Genomic DNA, 25900 nt, shown 5'->3' with positions numbered 1-25900 from the left:
TGGAAAATGGCTATATTTATAAATGCTGTTAATTGAAAAAAAAATCCAGAAGTAAATGAAATAGGCAGTACAATTATAGTAGGACAAGCAAAATCCACCACCTGGTAAAAACGAATAAGCAACAGTTATACATGGCTATGTACTATGGGCACCTGTCACATCTGTGTAAGAACTTTAGATTAACTTTACTGCTGCTGGAATGATCTATGTAAATTGCAGATTGAACCATTCATTCTTTAATCAGATATTTATTAGGTGTCAATAATGTGCAAGGGGCACTGTGATAGGCAGTGGTGATACAATGAACAATAATACAGCTTCCCTGCTCTCCAAGTAGCTCAAAATCTAGTAGGGAAGACGAACAAGCAATAAGAACAGGTAAAGGGAAACACATAGGAAGTGATGTTTACTGAGTCCCTACTATGCACCAATACCAAAAGCCACGGTGTGACCACAGAAGGGAGGCTGAGAGAGATGGAGAAAGTAAACTGCAAATGAAGTCAAATTTCAAAGGTGGGAAATTTATACTAAATCCTGGGTAACGTAATCTATGAGGGTCATGTGAAAAAGCAATCTAAACTATGTCTATTTTATGAAATGCTTCTCACGCCTTTAACAATACCTAAATCTCATGGTACAGAGTGCTACTGAAATGCCCAACATGGGATATTTGTGTTTGTGGTCCCGAAGAAACAATTTTGAAGTATGCTTTAAGTTCAAGTGACTAACTCTGGCCATAATTAGGATCAAAGTTTAACCAACTAAATTCAAACCACTAATAAATCATTAAAATTAAACAAGTCAGAAATAGTCATATTAGGATTATTAAAACCCAGTGTATACTGAATTTGGTACTATAGACAGCCATATGCCGTAACCTAAAGTTTAAATGTCAAATAAAAGTAAATGAAAAGGACCATAAACCTAGGAAACACAGATTCTCAGAGACGGCTAATGCACTTCTACTCCCTAGACTAACAAAGCAACTTCTGGCCTTTCATGAACCTCTAAATTTTACCAAAACTGATGTATAAGAGAACCTGCTTCTATACAAAATGAACTTTTCCCACATAAATAGTTCTAAAGACCAAGAATATCAGATATGAAGGCAGCCTTAGCATTTATAATGACAGATCAAATGAACATAATTGGTTTGATTAAAACTACTCCTGGGCTTCCCTGGTGGCACAGTGATTGAGAGTGCGCCTGCCGACGCAGGGAACACGGGTTCGTGCCCCGGTCCGGGAAGATCCCACATGCCGAGGAGAGGCTGGGCCGTGACTCATGGCCGCTGAGCCTGCACGTCTGGAGCCTGTCCTCTGCAGCAGGAGAGGCTGCAACAGTGAGAGGCCCGTGTACCGCAAAAATAAAACAAACAAACAAACAAACAAACAAAAGACTACTCCTTACCTCATATGTTGCGAGTCGATCTAAGTAGGTTAATAATTTCAGTCTACAACGGCAAAGTTCCTTTTGTTCCAGTGTTAACCTGTTTTGAACAACTGTATTAGGCCACTTATATTTACCTACAAGCACATTTCTCTAAGATCTAAAATAGAATAAAAATGATCAATATTCTATTAAGCCTCAAATTCATGGAACAGTACACAAAAGCACAAGGGTAAAACAATACTAAATGCGTTTGATTTAACTTGCCAAAATAATGTACAGCAATTGTCACTAGTAAAGAACACACTTAGATTACTAGGTATTTTTAAGAAATTACAAATGAACAGTAATAAATCATTTACTTTGAAAAGTTCACTAATTTAAGTAGTTCTTGTCTCTTCCTGAGCTCCTTCTCCTTTTTCTTCTCGGCAGGCTCTTCATCAGGTGGGGAAAGCTCCTCGTAGGAGATACCGTCAATGTCCATTTCACCAAGTAGTGTAAATCTGTGAGAAAAAAAGAAAACCCAAATCTGTGTATTTTTTTAAATTTCATATAGTGAAGTACCTTCTCCTACTTTGATTTTATTACCTTGGTTTCTGCAGAAACAGAAACAAGCAATTATTTGAAAGGAAGCTTTTGCTATTTATTATAAGCAAAGCGATTCTTTCATTTATGTCCACAGGATGGGCAAAAAGTCATCAGTAATCATCACATGTAGAAACTCTGAATATCAAGAAAATGAAAACTGCTTACGAAAACATGGGAGGTTATAGTCACCCAATGTGAAACAGCCTATAAAGAAAACGTTGCCCAGAGTTTACAATGTGAATCACTTCTATTTAAGGTTTTAAAATGGTAATGAATGTCAGTCTCATTTAAATTACTTATCAAATACACTATCACATTTATATCCCCCCAAAAGTTCCAAATGTTTGATGAACAGCAGCTCTTCTCAAATAACTTTATTACTGTTATTAACTGACATTTGTAGGGTGCTTAAAAGTTTATGAGGTGACTCCCTCTTGTGAGAGCACCGGAATCACAACAAACTGCTGAACGATCATCAACAGAAAGACACTGGAACTCACCAAAAACCCCACATCCAAAGACAAAGGAGAAGCCACAAAGAGATGGTAGGAGGGGCACAATCACAATAAAATCAAATCCCAAGACCACTGGGTGGGTGACTCACAAACTGGAGAACAATTATACCACAGAACTCCACCCACTGGAGTGAAGGTTCTGAGCCCCTCCCAGGGTCAGGCGTCCCACCCTGGGGGTCTGGCAATAGGAGGGGGAATTCCTAGAGAATCAGACTTTGAAGGCTAGCCGGATTTGATTGCAGGACTTCAACAGGACTGGGGGAAACAGAGACTCCACTCTTAGAGGGCACACACAAAGTAGTGTGTGCATCGGGACCCAGGGGAAGGAGCGGTGACCCCGTAAGAGACTGAACCAGACCTACCTGCTAGTATTGGAGGGTCTCCTGCTGAGGCAGGGGGTGGCTGTCTCACCATGAGGACAAGGACACTGGCAGCAGAAGTTCTGGGAAGTACTCCTTAGCGTGAGCCCTCCCAGAGTCCGCCATTAGCACCACCAAAGAGCCTGGGAAGGCTCCAGTGCTGGGTCGCCTCAGGCCAAACAACCAACAGGGAGGGAACCCAGCCCAACCCATCAGCAGACAAGCAGATTAAAGTTTTACTGAGCTCTGCCCACCAGAGCAACACCCGGCTCTACCAACCACCAGTCCCTCCCATCAGGAAACTTGCACAAGCCTCTTAGATAGCCTCATCCACCAGAGGGCAGACAGCAGAAGCAAGAAGAACTACAATCCTGCAGCCTGTGGAACAAAAACCACATTCACAGAAAGATAGACAAGATGAAAAAGCAGAGGTCTATGTACCAGATGAAGAAACAAGATAAAACCCCAGAAAAACAACTAAATGAAGTGGAGACAGGAAACCTTCCAGAAAAAGAATTCAGAATAATGATAGTGAAGATAATCTAGGACCTAGGAAAAAGAATGGAGGCAAAGATTGAGAAGATGAAAGAAATGTTTAACAAAGACCTAGAAGAATTAAAGAACAAACAAACAGAGATGAACAATACAATAACTGAAATGAAAACTACACTAGAAGGAATCAACAGCAGAATAACTGAGGTAGAAGAATGGATAAGTGAGCTGGAAGACAGAATGGTGGAATTCACTGCTGCGGAACAGAATAAAGAAAAAAGAATGAAAAGAAATGAAGACAGTCTAAGAGACCTCTGGGACAACATTAAACGCAACAACAATCGTATTATAGGGGTCCCAGAAGGAGAAGAGAGAGAGAAAGGACACGAGAAAATATCTGAAGAGATTATAGTCGAAAACTTCCCTAACATGGGAAAGGAAACAGCCACCCAAGTCCAGGAAGGGCAGAGTCCCATACAGGATAAACCCAAGGGGAAACATGCCGAGACACATAGTAATCAAACTGGCAAAAATTAAAGACAAAGAAAAATTATTGAAAGCAGCAAGGGAAAAACGACAAATAACATACGAGGGAACTCCAATAAGGTTAACAGCTGACTTCTCAGCAGAAACTCTACAAGCCAGAAGGGAGTGGCATGACATATTTAAATTGATGAAAGGGAAGAACCTACAACCAAGATTACTCTACCTGGCAAGGATCTCATTCAGGTTTGATGGAGAAATCAAAAGCTTTACAGACAAGCAAAAGATAAGAGCACCAGCACCACCAAATCAGCTCTACAACAAATGCTGAAGGAACTTCGCTAAGTGGGAAACACAAGAGAAGAAAAGGACCTACAAAAACAAACCCATAACAATTAAGAAAATGGTAATAGGAACATACTTATTGATAATTACCTTAAATGTGAATGGATTAAATGCTCCAACCAAAAGACACAGACTGGCTGAATGGATACAAAAACAAGACCCATATATATGCTGTCTACAAGAGACCCACTTCAGGCATAGGGACACATACAGACTGAAAGTGAGGGGATGGAAAAAGATATTCCATGCAAATTGGAAATCAAAAGAAAGCTGGAGTAGCAATACTCATATCAGATAAAACAGACTTTAAAATAAAGACTATTACAAGAGACAAAGAAGGACACTACATAATGATGAAGGGATCAATCCAAGAAGAAGATATAACAATTATAAATATATATGCACCCAACATAGGAGCACCTCAATACATAAGGCAACTGCTAACAGCTCTAAAAGAGGAAATCGACAGTAACACAATAATAATGGGGGACTTTAACACCTCACTTACACCAATGGACAGATCTTCCAAACAGAAAATTAATAAGGAAACACAACCTTTAAATGACACAATAGACCAGATAGATTTAATTGATATTTATACGACATTCCATCCAAAAAGAGCAGATTACACTTTCTTCTCAAGTGCACACAGAACATTCTCCAGGACAGATCACCTCTTGGGTCACAGATCAAGCCTCAGTAAATTTAAGAAAACTGAAATCATATCAAGCATCCTTTCCTACCACAATGCTATGAGATTAGAAATCAATTACAGGGAAAAAAACGTAAACACAAACACATGGAGGCTAAACAATACGTTACTAAATAATCAAGAGATCATTGAAGAAATCAGGAGGAAATCCCAAAATACCTAGAGACAAATGACAATGAAAACACGATGATCCAAAACCTATGGGATGCAGCAAAAGCAGTTCTAAGAGGGAAGTTTATAGAAATACAATCCTACCTCAAGAAACAACAAACATCTCAAATAAACAACCTAACCTTACACCTAAAGGAACTAGAGAAAGAAGAACAAACAAAACCCAAAGTTAGTAGAAGGAAAGAAATCATAAAGATCAGAGCAGAAATAAATGAAACAGAAACAAAGAAGACAATAGCAAAACTCAATAAAACTAAAAGCTGGTTCTTTGAGAAGGTAAACAAAATTGATAAACCTTTAGCCAGACTCATCAAGAAAAAAGAGGGAGAGGACTCAAATTCATAAAATTAGAAATGAAAAAGAAGAAGTTACAACAGACACCAGAGAAATACAAATTATCCTAAGAGACTACTACAAGCAACTCTATGTCAATAAAATGGACAACCTGGAAGAAATGGAAAAATTGTTAGAAAGGTATAACCTTCCAAGACTGAACCAGGAAGAAATAGAAAATATGAGCAGAACAATCACAAGCACTGAAATTGAGACTGTGATTAAAAATCTTCCAACAAACAAAAGCCCAGGACCAGATGGCTTCACAGGTGAATTCTATCAAACATTTAGAGAAGAACTAAACAGCTATCCTTCTCATACTCTTCCAAAATATAGCAGGGGGAGGAACACTCCCAAATTCATTCTAGGAGGCCACCATCACCCTGATACCAAAACCAGACAAAGATACTACAAAAAAAGAAAATTACACACCAATATCACTGATGAATATAGATGCAAAAATCCTCAACAAAATACTAGCAAACAGAATCCAACAACACATTAAAAGGATCATATACCATGATCAAGTGGGATTTATCCCAGGGATGCAAGGATTCTTCAATATATGCAAATCAATCATTGTGATACACCATATTAACAAACTGAAGAATAAAAACCATATGATCATCTCAATAGATGCAGAAAAAGCTTTTGACAAAATTCAACACGAATTTATGACAAAAACCCTCCAGAAAGTGGGCATAGAGGGAACCTACCTCAACATAATAAAGGCCATATATGACAAACCCACAGCAAACATCATTCTCAGTAGTGAAAAACTGAAATCATTTCCTCTAAGATCAGGAAGAAGACAAGCATGTCCACTCTCACCACTATTATTCAACATAGTTTTGGAAGTCCTAGCCAAGGCAATCAGAGAAGAAAAAGAAATAAAAGGAATACATATTGGAAAAGAAGTAAAACTGTCACTGTTTGCACATGACATGATACTATACATAGAGAATCCTAAAGATGCCACCAGAAAACTACTAGAGCTAATCAATGAATCTGGTAAAGTTGCAGGATACAAAATTAATGCACAGAAATCTCTTGCATTCCTATACACTAATGATGAAAAATCTGAAAGAGAAATTAAGGAAACAGTCCCATTTACCACTGCAACAAAAAGAATACCTAGGAATAAACCTACCTAGGGAGACAAAAGACCTGTATGCAGAAAACTATAAGACACTGATGAAAGAAATTAGAGATGATACAAACAAATGGAGAGATATACCATGTTCTTGGATTGGAAGAATCAATATTGTGAAAATAACTCTACTACCCAAAGCAATCTACAGATTCAGTGCAATCCCTATCAAATTACCAATGGCATTTTTTTCAGAACTAGAACAAAAAATCTTAAAATTTGTATGGAGACACAAAAGACCCCAAATAGCCAAAGCGGTCTTGAGGGAAAGAAATGGAGCAGGAGGAATCAGACTCCCTGACTTCAGACTATACTACAAAGCTCCAGTAATCAAGACAATATGGTACTGGCACAAAAACAGAAACACAGATCAATGGAACAGGATAGAAAGCCCAGAGATAAACCCACGCACCTATGCTCAACTAATCTATGACAAAGGAGGCAAAGATATACAACGGAGAAAAAACAATCTCTTCAATAAGTGGTACTCGGAAAACTGGACAGCTACATGTAAAAGAATGAAATTAGAACACTCCCTAACACCATACACAAACATAAACTCAAGATGGATTAGAGACCTAAATGTAAGACCGGACACTATAAAACTCTTAGAGGAAAACAGGAAGAACACTCTTTAACATAAATCACAGAAAGATCTTTTTTGATCCACCTCCTAGAGCAATGGAAATAAAAACAAACAAATGAGACCTAATGAAACTTAAAAGCTTTTGCAAAGCAAAGGAAACTACAAACAAGACAAAAAGACAGCCCTCAGAATGGGAGAAAATATTTGCAAATGAAGCAACTTACAAAGGATTAATCTCCAAAATATATAAACAGCTCATGCAGCTCAATATTAAAAAAACAAACAACCCAATCCAAAAATGGGCAGAAGACCTAAATAGGCATTTCTCCAAAGAAGATATACAGATGGCCAAGAAGCACATGAAAAGCTGCTCAACATTACTAATTATTAGAGAAATGCAAATGAAAAGTACAATGAGGTATCACCTCACACCAGTTAGAATGGGCATCATCAGAAAATCTACAAACAACAAATGCTGGAGAGGGTGTGGAAAAAAGCGAACCCTCTTGCATTGTTGGTAGGAATGTAAATTGATACAGCCACTATGGAGGTTCCTTTAAAAACTAAAAATAGAACTACCATGTGACCCAGCAATCCCACTACTGGGTATATACCCAGAGAAAACCATAATTCAGAAAGACACATGCACCCCAATGTTCACTGCAGCACTATTTACAATAGCCAGGACATGGAAGCAACCTAAATGCCCATCGACAAACGAATGGATAAAGAAGACGTCAGCCATAAAAAGGAACGAAGTTGGGTCATTTGTAGAGACATGGATGGACCTAGAGACTGTCATACAGAGTGAAGAAAGTCAGAAAGAGAAAAACAAATATCGTATATTAACATATATATTTGGAACCTAGAAAAACGGTACAGACGAACCGGTTTTCAGGGCAGAAATTGAGACACAGATGTAGAGAACAAACGTATGGACACCAAGCAGGGAAGGTGGCGGGGGGTTGTGGTGGTGGTGGGATGAATTGGGAGATTGGGATTGATCTGTAGACACTAATATGTATAAAATGGATTACTAATAAGAACCTGCTGTTTAAAAAAATAAATAAAATAAAATTCAAAAAAAAAGTTTATGAGATGCTTTCACAAGATATATAACTTAATCAAGGTAATTCTCTGAGGAAGGACACAATGCTACACATAAAGTAAGTGAACGAAGCTCAGACTTGCCTACGGTGGTTCAGTTCACCGGTCAGTGCACCTAGGCGCATGCCGCCTTAACCTCACAGCTTAGAAACGGCCAGCATTCAATAAATGCTTGTAGAATTTGCTCTTTCCTTAGCATCAAGCTATCATATGTAAACGTATTTAACTTAAAGGAAAGAAAACTGACCTCAGATAAAAAAGCATTAATCAAAGGCAACTGCTTCATTGCAGAATAACCTAAATAAAGAAAAGTTTACCCTTTCCAATGTCTCAGCTTAAAAGTTTTCATAAAGTCACCTTTACTTCTATCCACATCTTTCCAGAACCAACCTGCCATCATCTGCTCCTTTCCCTATGGCTAGAAGAGCCTCCAGGTCTGTGCCTTTTAATCCATATTGAAGCAGTTCTTTTGCAGCATCCACATTTTCAGGAACTCTTTCCAAGCACTCATGAAGAACCCAAGATCGTTTCTTTATTTTACTCTGGATATAGAGAAAATTTAAAAAGAGGCATTAAAGAAACCATGATATCTGAGAGCACCTGAAAACTGCCTTCTAGAATTATAAAGCTATACGTAAGAGAGTAGAGCTACCTGAAACCTTGGCCACAAGCAGCTGCTAGAGCATCTCAACATTAAAGAGCTACTTTCCTAACAGTGACTAGGACTGGGTAGAGGGCATGTGATTCCAACTGCTTTCTTTCTTCGTCTAATGAAACACACTGAAACACAAAGTTCAGTACTCTTTTTTGGAAACATAAAAAGCTCTTTCCAAACTTTTTAGTTGCTCTTTAGTTTGCACTTGGGCTATATAGAATAGTAGAAAATAAAGAAGTAAGGCAAGATTTATCTTCTTGTAACAAACATGTTTAACTTTGAAACAAAACTAATGAGGCATAGCACGTCAAGGTTTTGTATTTACTTGACCATGAGATGTACTCCAAAGCACAGATGATAATTTAATCATAAAAAGTCATGGTATGTTGTTCCTTGGAAAGACGAAGGGCCCATATGTACTTCCCTCCCAACAGCTTCCTCTGACTCCATTCAAAATTCCTGACTTGCCCTCTTTCTAGAAAAGCCCTTGTGGATACAAATTTAGGGTAAAATCTGATTCATACCCCACACATTCCTTCATATCAATTCTTTCCTGAACTGTCTCTGAACTCACATCCCCTTCTCCACATCTATGGCCTCTGTATCAGTCCATGTCATTGACACGTAACAACTGGGACACTGCAGGAGTCTCTTGCCTTTGGCAAGGTTTCCCACCTGAACCCAAATCAATGTATCTTTCTAATCAATATGCCCCAATGTTCACCATCATGGAATCTCAGATCCAACAGACTGGTTTCCTTACAGAGCCATTCACCCAGGAAATATTTACTGAGTACTTTTTGTGTGCCAAGAAAATAGAGCAATGAATAAGCCAGGTTTAGTCACTGGCCTCATGAGTCATGCTCATTTTCTTTTAATTTGCTCACACCACTTGTCCCATTAAGAATGCCTTCCTCTCTTCTAGCTCTACTCTGAATCCTTTCAAATCCCTGCCCAAAACATCTTCACTATATGAAGACTTCCATAACCAGAGTCTATAATGATTGCTACCTTCACCGGGTTCCCACAGCGTTTGTCCGCAATCTTCTTGTATGGTCATTTCTATAATGAAGGCATAAAGCTTGTCTTCTCGGTAAGATTATAAGCTCCCTAAAAGCGAAGGCCATATTTATGCCACTCCTGTACCCCTTTCATTCCTGGCATAGTGCTTTTACTCTTCACTGCCTATTTATTTTGCTGAATTAAGTATTTCCCCCAATAAAAAATGTACATAATTTGTCTCTCCTAACATTTGTCAGCTCCTTCAGAGACCAAATCTGCTTTCTACTGTGTTACAGAAAAGGCCGTTAAGTGGATATACATGAACTCATGAGCTCACTGTCCTGAGTCACAAAAGAAAGAAAGATAATATAGGTTTGCTGTTCTGATATTCTAAAGAAAATACAAGCAACTTTGTCTTCTTCCTTTATTTCATGATCTTTCATGCTCTCTCAACTCTGATATCTTGCTTGTATTGACAGTTCATCTTCCCGTTGGGTTGAAGCATCAACTTCTTACACACAACTTTTCCAGATTACGTTTTTATTTATTTTTAATTACTCATGTACATGAATTTTTAGGGAAAACAACTACCATGAAAATTTCCCAACACTTCTTAGAATATTCCTAAATGAAAAGGTATTTGCCTTCCTAAATGTCACATGAGAAGTCAGCACCTTCTAAAAATAGGTATGAGTCCAACTACTTCCTTACAAAGGTGCCAATGATTCAAATAAACAGCCAACATAGTAACTCTAACTGTGGCAGCACATAGCAGGAAGGATTTAACTGTAGGATTTAAGCAAAAAGGGGGTATTTGGCAAGTTTGATATGACAGTTATCTATTTATTGCCTCTCAGCCTCAAAAGCACTCTTCAGAGCCAGCTATGGGATAAACAGCCTTTCCCATTTGCCGCTGACACGATATTAAGCTTTGTCAACAGAGGGCGCTGCAGGCCACTGCAGAGGAAGAGGCTCCGGTCTCTAGTCCACGTGTGCGCTGGTTCTTGTTCCTGTCTTGGCAATGCCCGCAGACGACACCTGGTGGTGCTTACTTCCCCCTCCCTCCTTTGGAAGACAACTTCCCACTTAGTGTCAGCTGCACTCCCATGGACAGATTCCTCCCCAGCGAATCCTCCCGGACACCTGAAGGGGAAGCTCCCTAAACTAGGCTCGCCTACACCAGGGGGAATATTTTCTTTTCAGTCCTGGCCACGGTTCCTTATCTACCAGCCTTCATGCTGGTGGGGGGCTCCCTACTTATCAGCCCCTGGGGTTTTCCGACCCCCCAACCTCAGTTCACGGCCACCCTAGCCACAGGCATCCAGCCGGCCCATCCATCCCACCTTTCCCTGCCCGCCAGCCTTGGCTACTGTGGACCAGCCGTGGCCTCAGGCATTCCAGCGAACTGGTCCGTCCAATGTGCTGCAACCACTCCTTGTCCAACGAAGCCTGAATCCCAGCCCAGGGGGAGCCCTCCCTTCCGAGTTTGTTCCCTCCTTGGGTACATGCCGTTCAGCCCCAGGGTATTCCTTAGAGTTCTCTTTGCCCTCATATAGTAAATCTCTTGTTGCTAGAAAATATTAATTCTCCATATTAAAACTGTTCCTGTTCAAATTACTGTGTGGTTCCTGGCTTCTGACAGGACCCTGACTGATGGAGGTGAACAGAGGTTAACTGAGGTAGACGAAGGGAAAGGATTAGGCCAAGACCAGGCAGTTGGCTGGTTTAGCAGTGAATATTTGGTCACATGTCTTCTGCACCAACGTCTAGCTGCAGGGCCGACAGAACCTGATAAGATAATTTTTCAAGGTAGAATAAAACACTTCATATAGAAAAGTCAGCAGTGAAAAGTACTCCAACATGAAGCCCTACAGCCAAAAGTTTTTCCATAAGTTTGAATTTTACTGCATGTTCCCCAAAATCTTAAACATACCAAGTAATTCTGAATTGAAGCAATGTTGACAGCTGACTTCCTCCACTGCCTCTGATACACCAGGTCAGTATCCAGGCCGTAGGTCTGAGCCAGAGACAAGGCTTCTTCATACTCTTCACTTTCGATCTTTGGACAAGGAAATGGAACACGAATGTGACATTACCGAGCAGTCTGCGTGTCAAAATGATGACAGAATGAACGATGACAGCGTAGGTCACTCCTAACCACCTTCACGTGCACTGCGGCCCCAGAAGCTCACGAACATGACAAGGGGCGGAGAGGTCAAGTATTTCTTTTAAGCGCTTTAACAGAAAGATGGGAAAAGGAGGTGAAATACCCATGGTTATAAAGTAAAATGGCAAAACCAGGACCAGCAGGGCGGCCCGACTCCTCCTCCGGGACTCCGCTTGTGACGGCGCAGCACAGACACGTGGAATACTCAGTGTTGATCAAATCTGCTTCCCAAGCAAACCCCAGACTAGAAAGCAAGTCTGCAGTTCTTCCCTCATCTGCTGCAGTCTGAGGAGACGGCTGTACTTCAACACAGAGGAAGTGAGAGCTGAAGGCCACACGAAGTGGCGCGAAAACCTGGGCGGGGCCAAGCGGACCATCGGTCCACACGAACTCACCTCCCCCCCACTGCTCTGACTGTGACTGCGCAGGCGCAAAGACCAGCATTATTCTCAGCAGCTTTACCATACTGACACAGCTAAGATGTCAACGATAATAACAATCCCTCTTTAAATTTCTTCCTTTATTAAAAAAAAAAGTTTTTTCTCAATAGAGGCAAATCACATCTGATGCTGTGACCATGGATATAGTAAGGGGACACCCTCACCTTCCTCTGGTAGAGCTCCTCTGGGGTCGTAGACCGCAGGCTCACCAGGCGGTAGTTCTTAGTAATGGTTCGCGGGCGTTTCCGGGCTGGTGCGAAGCGCTCCATCTCGGTCACTAAGTACAAGCCCTGTTTTATATAACCAAAGTAGCGAGCCTTGGCAGATGTCTCCTGATCGGAATCCGAATCCTCTTCTCCTTCACCTTCTTCTCCCGCCCTCGTCTCCAAACGAGATCGTTTGGGGGCAAGTTTAATCTCGCACTGAATTGAAAAAGGAGATGTTAAGTGAATAGTGAGGAACTAAAGATAAGTTTTTAGAGCTAATGAGAAAAATATTTTTAATTCTACTCTGGTTTGACTCATTACATCAGCCGTAAGAATGGAATTCAAAGAAACCCAACAACAAAGCTCCAGAAATAAGCACAGAAGTTATTGGCTCCAAATCTCTAAAACTAAAGCCTGTTTTAATAACAGGTCATTAATACGGTCTTGTAAAATATATACCTGGTAATTACTTTAGGGAAATAAAGGAGTTGAGAATGTTAATTTCTTTCTTTTTGATATTTTTGTACCTGCTGTGAAAAGACGATTTTTTCCATCTATTTAGCAACATGAACCTGAAGGTATTTATTTGCTTTATCAAGCATAGCTCCCCAGCTTTTAAACAATGTCTTCACAAAGTTCTGAGTCTGAAGGCTGCCTGTTAACGATAACTTTCATTCCAGACCTAACACAGCTGCCTTCGATTTTAAGCCCTGGTTCTCTTTAAAGCACATCTTTAGACTCGGTACCAAACTTAAGGGGAGAAGACATTTGTCAGTCTGCACTGAAGTGAAGGCTATTGAAGGCCATTACCTTGAAACACTTAAAATAATTTTAAATGACCAAAACATAACTTTAAAATATTAGCCTCTTTTCAAAATTTTTGTCATGATAAACAAGTTTTTCTTAATAAAAGAACCAAAAGTTTTAAGCTGTCATATTTCATAGGAATAGGTTAAAGACTGCATTTCTTAGGTAGTGATATTATTTATATTTTTAAGATAACTAATCCAGGAAAAAGAAAAAAGCTATCATGTCAATGAGGAAGAAATGCTTTACAGAGAGCAAAATGACTCTAAATGTTCTTCATTCTTAGACAAATGCACTTTTTTAAATTGTCTAAACAATAGATCTTTTTTATACTGCACTCAAGTTCTGATTCCAATAACAAATTTTTCTTTTTAAAGACAAGATTAAACAATGGGATAACCAAAATTAAAATCAGATATTTAGGTTTTGGGGGTAATAAATGTTTACTCTCAAACACACTGATTGCTTTAAAAGGGAAAGCATTACCTCCAAAATCAAAAATCCCCCATCATGGGTAGCAGTGACTTGAGGGGATGGTTCAAACCATTCACAGGATTTTCCCAGTAAATTCTTCAAAGTTTTCACCGACGAAACAGTCAAAGCACCAGAGCAGCGAGCCAAAATCACTGCACTGTTCACCCACCAATTCACATCTATCAGTGGGTAAAAGGATTCTTTATCTAATGGGGGGAAAAGTAAATCAATACAAATCCATCCATCAATGTGGTTTAAATACAACACACTTAGTCCAATAATCAATTTTAAAACCATGTGAGTCCTAAAGGTATGACAAATAATAAGAAAAATTAAAATGTAAGTCACCACTCAGATTTTTACTCAAGTAGAAGATACAAAATGGTAATTTATTTAATGAACATCTGAATGCCAACAATTTGCCAAAGTCCAAAGTTCTAAGGATGCAGAGGTAAATATATTAAGGTCTTTCTGCTCAAAAAATGAAAAATATTCAGAGGTATGTCACCATTTTCAACATATAAAAAAAAGGTAGGTGTGTACTGAGAAATGGCAGACTCAGGAAGAACTCTGACCTTCCTCTGGAGCAGGTCCTAAGATCCTCATGTGAGAGGTACCTTTTTTTATATCTGGAGGAAAGGAGCATCCTTATCTCCAAAGACGGAGGGAAGCCAAGAAAAATGGAAACAAACAGGCCTTGCTAAGTTCCTCCCAGTTTACTACCCTTAGCTCAGACCCTTTTGTCTCTCATGTCTTTCTACAACTTTCCACTCTTCACCCAACCTAGTATAAAACTGATCAGGTGTAACTGTTCCTCAGGTCTTCATTTCCTTATGAAGGCTCCTGTGTCCCTGAAACATATTAAGTAAATGTGTATGTTTTTTCTTTTTGTTGGTCCAATTTACTGGGTCTCAGCTGGAGAATCTAGTAGGGTAGTAGGAAAAAGAACTTTTTCCTCCTCTATACTTGCAACTAATCAGAAAGAGGAAAACATATTCAAGACCAGTAAGGAATTGCAGGGGTTGGGGGAGGGTGGATAGAACTGAACTGTGGTTCACCAAATTGAGGCATTCAAAAGGAAATGGCATGATATTTACTATAATTTTATTGCCCTTTTATACCACTTGTTCCACTAAGGATCTGATGAGGTTTAAAGGTAATACATACAAAGTACACCATAAATTTTAAAATATATGTAAACATTTGACTAAGGAGATAGAGATTTTAAAATAGGAGGTCAATGGAATTCCCTGGCAGTCCCGCAGTTAGGACTGGGCACTTTCACTGCCGTGGGCACAAGTTCGATCCCTGGTTGAGGAACGAAGATCCCAGAAGCCGCGCAGCACGGCCAAATTAAAAATAAAATAAAATAGGAGGTTAACTCCATGAGAATAACTCATTATTTTAATTAAAAAACAAAAACCATGAAAACTCAACATTTTCTTCTGATTTACGCCTAAAGCAATCTATATAAATAAGGAATTCCAAGAAAACATGAAAAGCAGTGTTCCTAGGCTTACAGCTTAATGTAATGCGGGATGGAAAGGAGCAAATCATTTAAATATGCAGCCAACCTTCTAATTTGACAAATTATATTTTTTCTCAGAAATGTTTTTCTGAATGAGTATTTCGGATGATTATTTAACAAAAGCGAATACGTGAACATGACACGTGATATTAACAAATCAATACTTTCAGGGTCTTTAAATGTGAATTAGAAGCATAATTTAATAAAGATTTTGAACCTTGTAACTATCACTAATTTCATAGGAGATACTTAAAAATTCAGCAGTGTTTAACTTGGGGAGTTTCACCTGAAGAAAAAGGAACCAATTACTCAAAGTAACTCTTAATATTTTAATTTTTGTTTTTAATTTTAATCTACCAATTAAATAATCACTATTGCTTTTAATTAAATGTAAATACTGGGTTTCTTTTCTATTTATAAAAGTAATACATGCTCACCGCTAAAAAAAAAAAAAAATGCTTATATATGGAGATGTATGAAAAGAAAGAGAAGGTCCCTCCAACCTCTCATTACCTACCAACTACCACACTGGCGCCCCGGCCCCAAAGATAACTACTCAGAGTCTACCCTTTGAGGAATCCCTTTCTGCTATCCCCTCCATGCTCATTTACAAAGTAGCACACTTACGAGCTTTGAACTCAGTGTGCCAACTCCACGCTGGCCTGTGGAGGGAGAGCCATGCTGCATGCCACAGGCTCCGCCTCAGCCTTGGGAAAACTCAAAATATTAACACCTGACGGTCAGAAAGCTGGATCTGTTGCCTTGTTCCCGTGCTATGAAATCTTGGTGCTCCTTCCAAAGTGAAGCAGAAGTATCTAGAGACTTTTTTATATGTAGGGTAGCCGAATATGCCACCCCAAAAGGTGCCACTGTGGCATAATGATTATTTTGGGCTAGAGGCCACTGAGAAGAAGCAGACACAAGAAAAGCTCCCTGCCCTCTACCTATTTGCATAAAAGTAGGACATAAATTTACAAAGTTGTTCCCCTCTCTGCTCTCTACCACGAAGGACAAGAGTTCATCACTGGAGACAAATTTAGACCCTTATGAGCCCAGAGATAGCACCGAAGGAATCTACATAACTAACTACTGCTTATCTTCCATTACTTTCCCCACATACTTGCCTTCCCACAATTTGCCGCTCCTAGAAACTCCAACTGCTTTTCCTTTGTCTTGTCACTTCCCTAAAAATTGACTGTTTCTTTGTTTAGATGCTGTATAAGCACAATTTCCAACCATCCCTCGGAGTTACTCATCCCTGGGTACCCCCGTGTATAAACTCAGTGTACATGCTAATAAACTTCTGCTTGCTTTTCTCTTATTAATCTGTCTTTTGTCAATCTAATTTTACAGATCCCCAGCCAGAGAACCTAGGATAGTAGAAAGAAAAGGAGTTTTCCCTCCCCTATATATATCATACCATCTAAAAAGCACCTTTATTAAACAACACGAGTCTCTTAAGGTTTTAATCATCATACATCATAAAACTCACCTTTGATTTTTTTTCTCTTCTCAGTAGAGAGTCTCCAATCAGGATTAAGGTCATCATAGCCTGGCTGAATTTGAAAAACAGGACATAAATTCTTGGATCAACAAGGTAAGAAAATTATGAGAACATCACCAAGAACTTTGGATTTTTTTTTTTAACAAAACACAGAAATGTTGCTTTCCTTTCATCTCTTAGTTACACCTAGTTGAAATCTATTCCTCTCCAAGATCTTGAAAAGCAATTGTTCTTATACCTAAGATGTGCATGTGCAAGTACTGTGACTCAATTTAATGAAGAAAGTAGCGTGAATAAGAACCGTGATGGCAAGCATACAAATCCATACAAATGAAAGCAGGACACACTAACAATTCTGCACGCACACACACACGCACACACGCACAACTGCACACTGGGAGAACAGCCATGCTGTTGTGAATGAAACACCAGCTTGGATGTAAGAGCTACCCTGCCGCTCGTAAGGCAAGCAACCCTCCAGGTCTCAGTTCCCACAGCTCTGAGGTCGGACTCCACAACTTCCGTGTCATGCCCAGTTCTAACTTTCTATGACTGAAAACCTATTGTACTAAGTCAAAAAATATAACCATGCAATCCTCAAATTCAATACATTCACAGTCTAATCTCATGGCAACACAATGCCCTGCCCACCTTTGTGAACGTCAGGACACACCACGATCTCTCAAGCATCACAAAACAACAGAGATTAAGCCACTGCCAGACATTTCCCAGGCCCACGTTAACTCCATAACCTCCAGAATCACAATAGTATGGGGGGAAAAAACAACAAAATATCAGTTGGGGGTTATCTGAAATCTTAAGCCTAAAAAAAGTGATGCTGTACTTATGTCAAAATGTGCTTTTTCACCTTATGCAACAGAATATGCATATATGTTTTATTACCAAGTTATCAGTTTATACATTACAGTATTAAAACTGATATTTCTTTCCATACCCTGAGAGAACTTTCTGCTCTCCACTACTGTAAGTCGCCCAGAGCAGACCCTGGGAACAGAAGATATAATTCGTTAACTCTGTCAGAAAAAAGTTGCCATAAAAGGCTATTTATATACTAGGCGAAGAAATGGATTGTCCTTAAGTATAAAAAATTAAGTTTCAAAAACTTAGAATAAGGTACGTATTACTGAAAATAGTCAACTAAATTAAAATCTTATTTGACCATTACAAGGCACCTTCGAAGTTTCAGTAGCTCCGAACCACCAGCTGCACCTCCACCAACAGCACCGGAGGCGTGCCAGCATTTGTTTGCGTGATGCCATGTGTGCCCCCCACGCACACTCTGGAGTACACAGGGAGAGGGCGGGATGACACTTTAAAACTTTAAGCCCCACAAACAACAATTATGATTCAGCCTTGGGTAAATTTAAGGACGTCTAGATTACAAAGAAATTTAACAAGAACTCTTGAGAAAAGAATGTAAAAAGAAGTCCTCTCATTGGCATAAGCACTTTGAGAATTCAAAGTGTGCTTGTCTTCATCCAAGTCAACGATGAGCAAGAGGACCATGAACAAGCGGTACTAGTCTAGTAGAGCCAATCTCCACACTCTGGGACTAGACTGTTCCATGTAGATTGCTTAAATAATGGGTATCTCTTGTGAAACCAATTTTAAACCCAAGGTGAAGATTTGTTCCTCTGTATTCAGGACTGTTAGTCATCCTTGTACTCCCACGTCTATCAGTGCCCACCCCTGTCACAGTAGTAAAATGCTGAATGAGGGAATGAACTAATTAATCCTTTGAATCACTGAGCTCTAAGTAGAATGTCTAAGCTATAGAAAAATTAGTTGACATAGTACAAATATTCCTACACCTTCTCAAAAGTGTGGTTTCTTCTGCTATTTGGTCAATGAATACTGTGCACTTACACTATGAAAGAAAAAAGAAAAAAAAATCAGACATTATATGCCCTCTACTCAAGCACACAGATGGCTGAGAAATGGGTACAACTAACTATAACCAAAGGTCAAATTCGATAACTGCCCAAAAAAGAGGTATAGATAGAAGTGCTAAGGGTCTTCAAAGGATCAGGAGATCATTTTGGATATGGGCTTGAGAAAGATGAAGGGAGTTCAAGAGGATCAAAGAAAGCCTGATGGTGTTATATATGTTTATGGCTGGATAAGACCTGGATGTGGAAAATGGGTGGAGGACAACGTTCCAGTGGGAGACCACAGTGTGCACAGAAGGACACAGGTAGGGAAAGACTAAGCTTATTCAGGAAAAAAAAGTAGGCCAGGGGCTTCCCTGATGGCACAGTGGTTGAGAGTCCGCCTGCCGATGCAGGGGACACGGGTTCGTGCCCCGGTCCGGGAAGATTCCACATGCCGCTGAGCGGCTGGGCCCGTGAGCCATGGCCGCTGAGCCTGCGCGTCTGGAGCCTGTGCTCCGCAACGGGAGAGGCCACAACAGTGAGAGGCCCGTGTACCGGGGGGGAAAAAAAAATGTAGGCCAAAGTACGGGATTACAACGCATCATATTCTAATTATATGCATTTTTGTTTGTTTTAGGGTTTGGGGGGGGAGGAGAGGATTAATGAAATCTTTTGTTTTCATTGTGGTGAAATTAACATAAAATTAACCATTTTTAAATGAATAATTCAGTGGTATTGAGTACATTCACAATGTCTGCCACCTCCATCTAGTTCCAAAACATTTTTACCCCTTCAAAATAAAGCTTAGGCATTAAGCAGTTACCCCCTTTCCCCTTTCCCCAGCCACAGCCACCACCAATGTGCCCTCGATCTCTGTGGATTTACCTATTCTGGGTATTTTGTACAAATGAATTCAAACCACCTTTTGTGTCTGGCTTCTTTCACTTATCATAATGTTCTCAAGGGCCATCCAAGTTGTGGCATGGATTGGTAGTTCATTCCTTTTTTATGGCTGCATAATATTCTATCGCAAGTATATACCACAATTTGTCCATCCTTCTGTTAGCAGACATTTGGGTTGTTTCACAGCAGCCGTATGTGAATGTACTTGTTTGACTACCTGTTTTAAATTCTTTGGGGTATATACCTGTCTGTACTTTTGTCTTAGAAGTACACAGCAATTCAGTCTATATATCTGAACTAAGCGTTCAACTTCACAATATGTGGGAGTTTGATGAAATTATCTGTACAGTATATTTAAGAAAGAAGCCCAAACAAAATCCCAAACTTACCTCTGCCTCAGGCAGAGGTGGCCTGCCAGACCAGCAACCTGACAGCTTGTCCCTTGCTGCTTTCTATACTGACATTCCCACTGCTCCCCTTATACTATTCAAGCTGGCGCCAACTTACCACCCTTCAGAGCCAAGGACTCTGTGAGGAGAACCATGATCTGGCTGTGCTTTATGACATCTGATTCAAACGCTGCAGGCTGCTACTTTGAAGACAGGATCACCAAGCTCCCAAGACCCCCACGAAAGCGGGGGGTGGGGGGTACTCAGTCCCAGTACTATGTTGATATATCCTGAGCAGCAGCCTCCATGCCACTCCTCTCTGCATGACGTGCTACCGTATGTCTGAAAACAGCCTCAGGTGCCCTCACTTTACAGGGCAGCAGTAGCCTAGAGGAGGATGTCCTAAGGATACAGTTATAGATTTTGTTCAGAGAGGCTATTATGGCTAAAGCACACAGCTTACATCTGTTTTCTTCAGATTTAAGGATTTTATTTGCTGACTTTTCTTTTTCTTTTTTTACAGCTGGAAGCTAAATATAACAAAGACCTTGTTGCCAACAGCATAAAATAAACCTTTAAATGTTTATTCATTCCACAAACATTTATTATTAGTATCTAATACACCAAGTCCTTTGTTGGCTCTCAGGGAAGAAATGTATATTCAATTCAGTGCCTCCTCTCAAAGAGCTGACAGTCTAGTGAAGTTGTGAAAACACCTGTGGTTTAGATCACTATTAATGACATGAACTGTTATCTTCCCATTTATCCTTCACTGATTCATCCACTTAACAAAATTAGGCCAATACCTACTATGTGTCAAAGAGAAAATACAATCAAATGGAAAAGGTTAGTTTTGTGTCTACTACATCCAAGTAAGTACAGATAAGCAATAAAGCTTCTTCAGAGAACAATTAAGGCCAAAAATGAGATGTAAATATATAAGCATAACATACGGGAAATGTTTGAAATGAAAATCAGTTTGGCAACTTTACTATATATTCCAAACATGAACAAAACTTAATACAGATTTCTAGCCAGATGGATTTTCATATTGATAATGAAAGCCAAAGTATTTAATCAACTAAAAACTGGAAAGAAGTAAATCAGAATGGGCACTTCCAAACTATCTTTAATCATTAGATTCTACAGAGAAAATACTCACTCAAACAAAGCATATTATGAAAACTAATAAAGTAGCGTATTGCTTGAAGAAAGGCCCAGATGCGCTGAATTCACAATTTGGTAAAAGACTCTAAGTCTGTATAGTGCAACAGAAACATTAGCTTTTTTCTCAGGCAATGTTTAAGGTAAAGTTATAAGCTAACTATACACTATATATTATATACTCTGTTTTAAACTAATTGGCTTTCCGTTCATTCCCCAGAGTAGCCACAAAGAAATCCAAAGCCTGTCCTACCTGGCTGACCCAAGGTCACTTGATTAAACTGGACAAATGAGAAAAGAGCAGCTGTTTTAAGTGTTTTTCAGCTGTTTAAGAGTTCTTCAGTGATTTTCAGCCAGTGATGAATACGCAAAGTGACACCATACATTTGGTAAGTGACAATATTATACCTCTCGCTTATTAATATTTTCACATTCCCAGTGTCTCTACATAATGAACTGCACAACTCCAGGTGTCATTCGTATAAACCACACGGGCGATCTCTCCCTGTTTTCCATTAACATCTTAACTAGTACCCAATCTGCCCACTTGAAGTCAGTATTTCTAAATATAAGCACTGTAAGAAGATTCTCTGGAAAAAAGTCTTGACCTACGAAGTCAGAGGACCTGAGTCAAAATGGAACATTGATTCTAACATTTAGTGATCTAAGTTAATTTCTTTTAGCACTACTCCCATCTCTTAAAACGAGTATAAAAACATTTTTTACTTAACAGGGTTTTTTGTGAAGTAAATGAGAGAGATGAAAATTATAGCCAAGCCTTACTATACAAACACTACTTATTCCCAACAATCCCCCTCCCCAAAACCACCAACTGAAGTAGGCACCATTCCTCTAGCTTATTTCTCATAATATTAACATGTTATTTTATTAATGTGTTTATAATTTCCCTTGCAAGACTATGAATGTCCTAAGGGCAAGGATTGTGACTTATTGCATTTTCTACTGTAGTACTTGGTAGAGATTCAAATACTTGAACTTTATTATTTTACGATAATTATTCTGAATAAAGTAACAACCTACCCTTGATAGCACTGTTACATGCAAGCTTTATAACATTTACTCTAATGCACTATTACTTTTATTTAAGTATAGTTTATGTACAATATTATATGTTACGGGTGTACAACATAGTGGTTCACAATTTTTAAAGGTTATACTCCACTTACAGTTATTATAAAATACTGGCTATATTCCCTGCGTTGTACAATATATCCTTGTAGCTTATTTCATACATAATAGCTTGTACCTCTTAATCCCCTACACATATCTTGCCCCTCCCCTCTTCCTTCTCACTACTGGTAACCACTAGTTTGTTCTCTATAGCTGACTAGTACACTAGATTTTAATTGCTCTCTTCATACATTAAAGTCAAATCTAAAATGTCCAAATATCCAATGTGATTCATCCCCGGAATATAGGTGAAAGGCTCAAACAAAGTATGGTTGTTCAAACTTCTTTTGCTGGACAAGGAGTTACCACCCTCACCTCATGTCACCACATCATAAGTACTGTGATATGATATCTATCATAAAGTTAAGGGTTCACCAATGACAGACTTTCTCAATTACTTACTCTAGTATCTGGTACACACTAATTAGCTCAAGAGTTCAACACATCTGAGAGGGCTGAAGAAATCCGTGTTACATTCGCAGAGAAAAAGAATTTGTCTCTGTTCTTTTGAAGGTCACATCAAATAAAGCCTAATAAAAAACCTAACAAACAGGGTTTTTCCCACCTTTTTTAAAGTGTATTTATTTTCTTACATGGTCATGGAAAGAGCGTGGACATCAGAGCCAGAGAGCTATGAAATCAAATCTCAGTTCTCCTGCTGACTTGCTGAAAAACCCTAAGACAAAATCAGTGCTCAGTAAATAATAATAGAGGTTATTATTAGAGTAAATTTTATAAAAGCTGCAAGACTATGTGTACATGTACCTCAACCCTACTGAGCTTTATACGCCTAGATTAAGTGTATCAAAAGAAAGCAGAGCATTCTGTGAAAACGATGAAGGCTCACAGGAGTTTGTTTATGATGCAATGAAGTTCACAAAGTAAAACAGAAAGGGTTGGACCAAAGTAGCGAGCAGGAGAGGAGGGCTCAGGGCGCAGGTACAAAGCAGCGGAACGACCAGACTAGAAAAGATGGCAGGTTAAGTGAAGGAGCTTTTGCATTGTGATCACAACCTTTGAACAGATAAAATTAAATGCCCTCCCTGTTCTCAACTTTGGACAAAAATTTATTTTGAGGCTAGCACTGGCAGGGGTCTCAGAGGGCCAAGTCTGTCCTATCCAGCTAGTTTTTCCAGGTGCTGAGCAGCAGCAGGAAAGGGAGGGGTTGGCAGCCACCGGCCTGTGATGGGATGTGCTCTGGAATGAGGATGTGCCGAGCAGCCTCGGTGATGGCAACCAGGTCCGTGGTTTTCAGCTCTGTGAGCCCCAAATCCCGTTTTTTTTCCAGTTTACTCAAGCATTCAAGGGAGATAATTTATACCAACCAAATCAGAAGAAACTGATAGGTAAGCCCAAAAAGGTGTAAATTATAATAAAAGATACAACTAGCTTGAGGAGCTGTATCATCATACAGTCTGTCTGCAGACTGTAGGGTGGGGGGGAGCGCTGAATCAGAGCCACAGACGTAAGGTGGAAACTCTTTGAGGTACAACCGAAAAATCAGGCTTCAGCAATTCCTGAGGAACTGCCTTCTAAACTCGCAGCATATTTCTGTTCAAAAGACTCTCCCTAAGACAACACTAGAGACAAATTTCTGGCCTGAACTCATGTCCTCCCACCGTGCATCTCTGTTGCCATTTCCAAATTCCCTTCCTTTCTTGTCACATTACCTTTCTCATGGCCTATTCCAAACGACTGAGATATTTACATTTACTCATTCCTGAGTTTCAAGATTTTTTAACAATTTTTGTGTTTTTAATAGAATCATTATAAAAACCCAATGAATAACATTCATGGGCTAAAGAGTAATGAATTATAATGAAAATGATTGGCAACTAACGATAAAAATGTCTAACCAGTTAAAAATTCAAGTATATGCCAATAAGGACTACAAGAGATGCAGGTTATCTTTGCATGTAAAAAAAAAAAAAAGGTACCCATAATTTCAGAAAACGAAACAGCATACTAATGAATTTTTTTAATAGTCCTTGTGCTATATGTACAACATTCTAGGACACTCACAAGATGAAATATTAAGTGTGCTTCAGAACTTGATCAATATTTCTATTCCAAATGACTAATATTCAAAGTGTTCACCTTTTAAGAAAAAACTTGCTCAAATGCAAAATCTCCCATATATAATAGAACATCAGGGTCTTCCCAAATAACAAAAGCTAAGTATCTTAACCCTACACATTGATAACCATGAAAAATGCACGGTACCTTCTGGATCAATGATCTGATGACCCTAGCTGAATACATTAAAAAAACAGTTTTGAGAGCTGGTCCACTCCACTTCTAGAGTGAAGATATAAGTCAACTTAGCTCTCATTTCAGAGGAGACAGAAAGAATGTCCCTCTACTTGGCTACTGAGGTTGATAACTGAGGAGGATCTCCTTCTTCTATTTAGAACAAATCTAGATCCAGTAAGTAAGACAGAGTAGCAGAGATGTGGAGACCAAATTAAATTCAACACGGTGAGGAACTGGGCGGAGGGGAGGCGGGGGGAGGGAATCTTCCTACAATTGTGTCTAAGAGAAAAAATTGAAGAACAGCAAAAACAAATAAATTTAAGCCTGTGAAAAGAGTATGAAAATGTAGAGCCCCTTTCTCTTTTCCTCTATTCTGAGAAATACAAAATACTGTTTGCTTATGAAGAATTCTTTTATAGTGCAGTTTGATGAAATGAAATTCAAAACAATGCTAATAAAAAGACCCTGATCCACTCAGACCTTGCAGGGAATATGCCCCTTTCTTAGAATCACAGAAGTACCCACCAGAGCTGGTGACAGGATACTCTACAGGGAAGGGGAACGGGGACGTGAGGGAAGAAGAACTAACACTCAAAGTGCTGGCAGGCAAAATTATCTTCAGAGCAGTGAAAGATTTATAACATAAGCTGTATCTAACTGAGAAGATTTTTCTTAAATCTTCACTCTATCACAACGTGTGGCATTAAACGAGCATTATACCTTACCTGCCCATCCTGATTTTAGATTACAATAGACATTGATACTATCCGTCACTAAACAACTCAATTGTTTAATTCTCAAATGCTGTTATTTACAGACACTAAAAAAATGAACAGTTCTATCTTTCTCTGTATCTTCTCTATCTACCTTTTGAGTAAAGAGACGATAACTCCCTTCAACCTTACGGAAGCCCAGGATTACTAGCACTGCAAGATTTGGAAAGAAGTCTAATCTTTTTACGATATTGACCCTTCAAATCTTTGATATTAGTCAACTTTTGCTGAAAACTTAACATCTCCATTCTGTATTTTTGCAATGAGAAAGGGGGAAATGCAGAGATCAAAGGACAGAGGACACTCAGGATACAGAGTGTCC

At 39.3% G+C, this 25900-nt stretch overlaps 1 protein-coding gene across 1 annotated transcript in view; it reads right to left on the bottom strand.

Annotated features, from left to right (window-relative positions):
* NBAS (NBAS subunit of NRZ tethering complex) overlaps window positions 1–25900 on the bottom strand; it is a 336980-nt gene that overhangs the window by 245470 nt on the left and 65610 nt on the right. The window contains exons 13-19 of the mRNA XM_060168734.1: window positions 17002–17065; window positions 13994–14187; window positions 12659–12916; window positions 11821–11946; window positions 8621–8772; window positions 1752–1892; window positions 1411–1489 (exon numbers count right to left, since the gene is read on the bottom strand). Of these exons, the coding sequence (XP_060024717.1) occupies window positions 1411–1489; window positions 1752–1892; window positions 8621–8772; window positions 11821–11946; window positions 12659–12916; window positions 13994–14187; window positions 17002–17065 (1014 nt within the window). The remainder of the gene's footprint in view (window positions 1–1410; window positions 1490–1751; window positions 1893–8620; window positions 8773–11820; window positions 11947–12658; window positions 12917–13993; window positions 14188–17001; window positions 17066–25900) is intronic.

Source organism: Lagenorhynchus albirostris, chromosome 13 (assembly GCF_949774975.1).
Source record: "Lagenorhynchus albirostris chromosome 13, mLagAlb1.1, whole genome shotgun sequence".
NCBI lineage: Eukaryota > Metazoa > Chordata > Mammalia > Artiodactyla > Delphinidae > Lagenorhynchus > Lagenorhynchus albirostris.
Note: the sequence above shows the minus strand (reverse complement) of the source record. Positions and strands in the feature narration are given on the sequence as shown.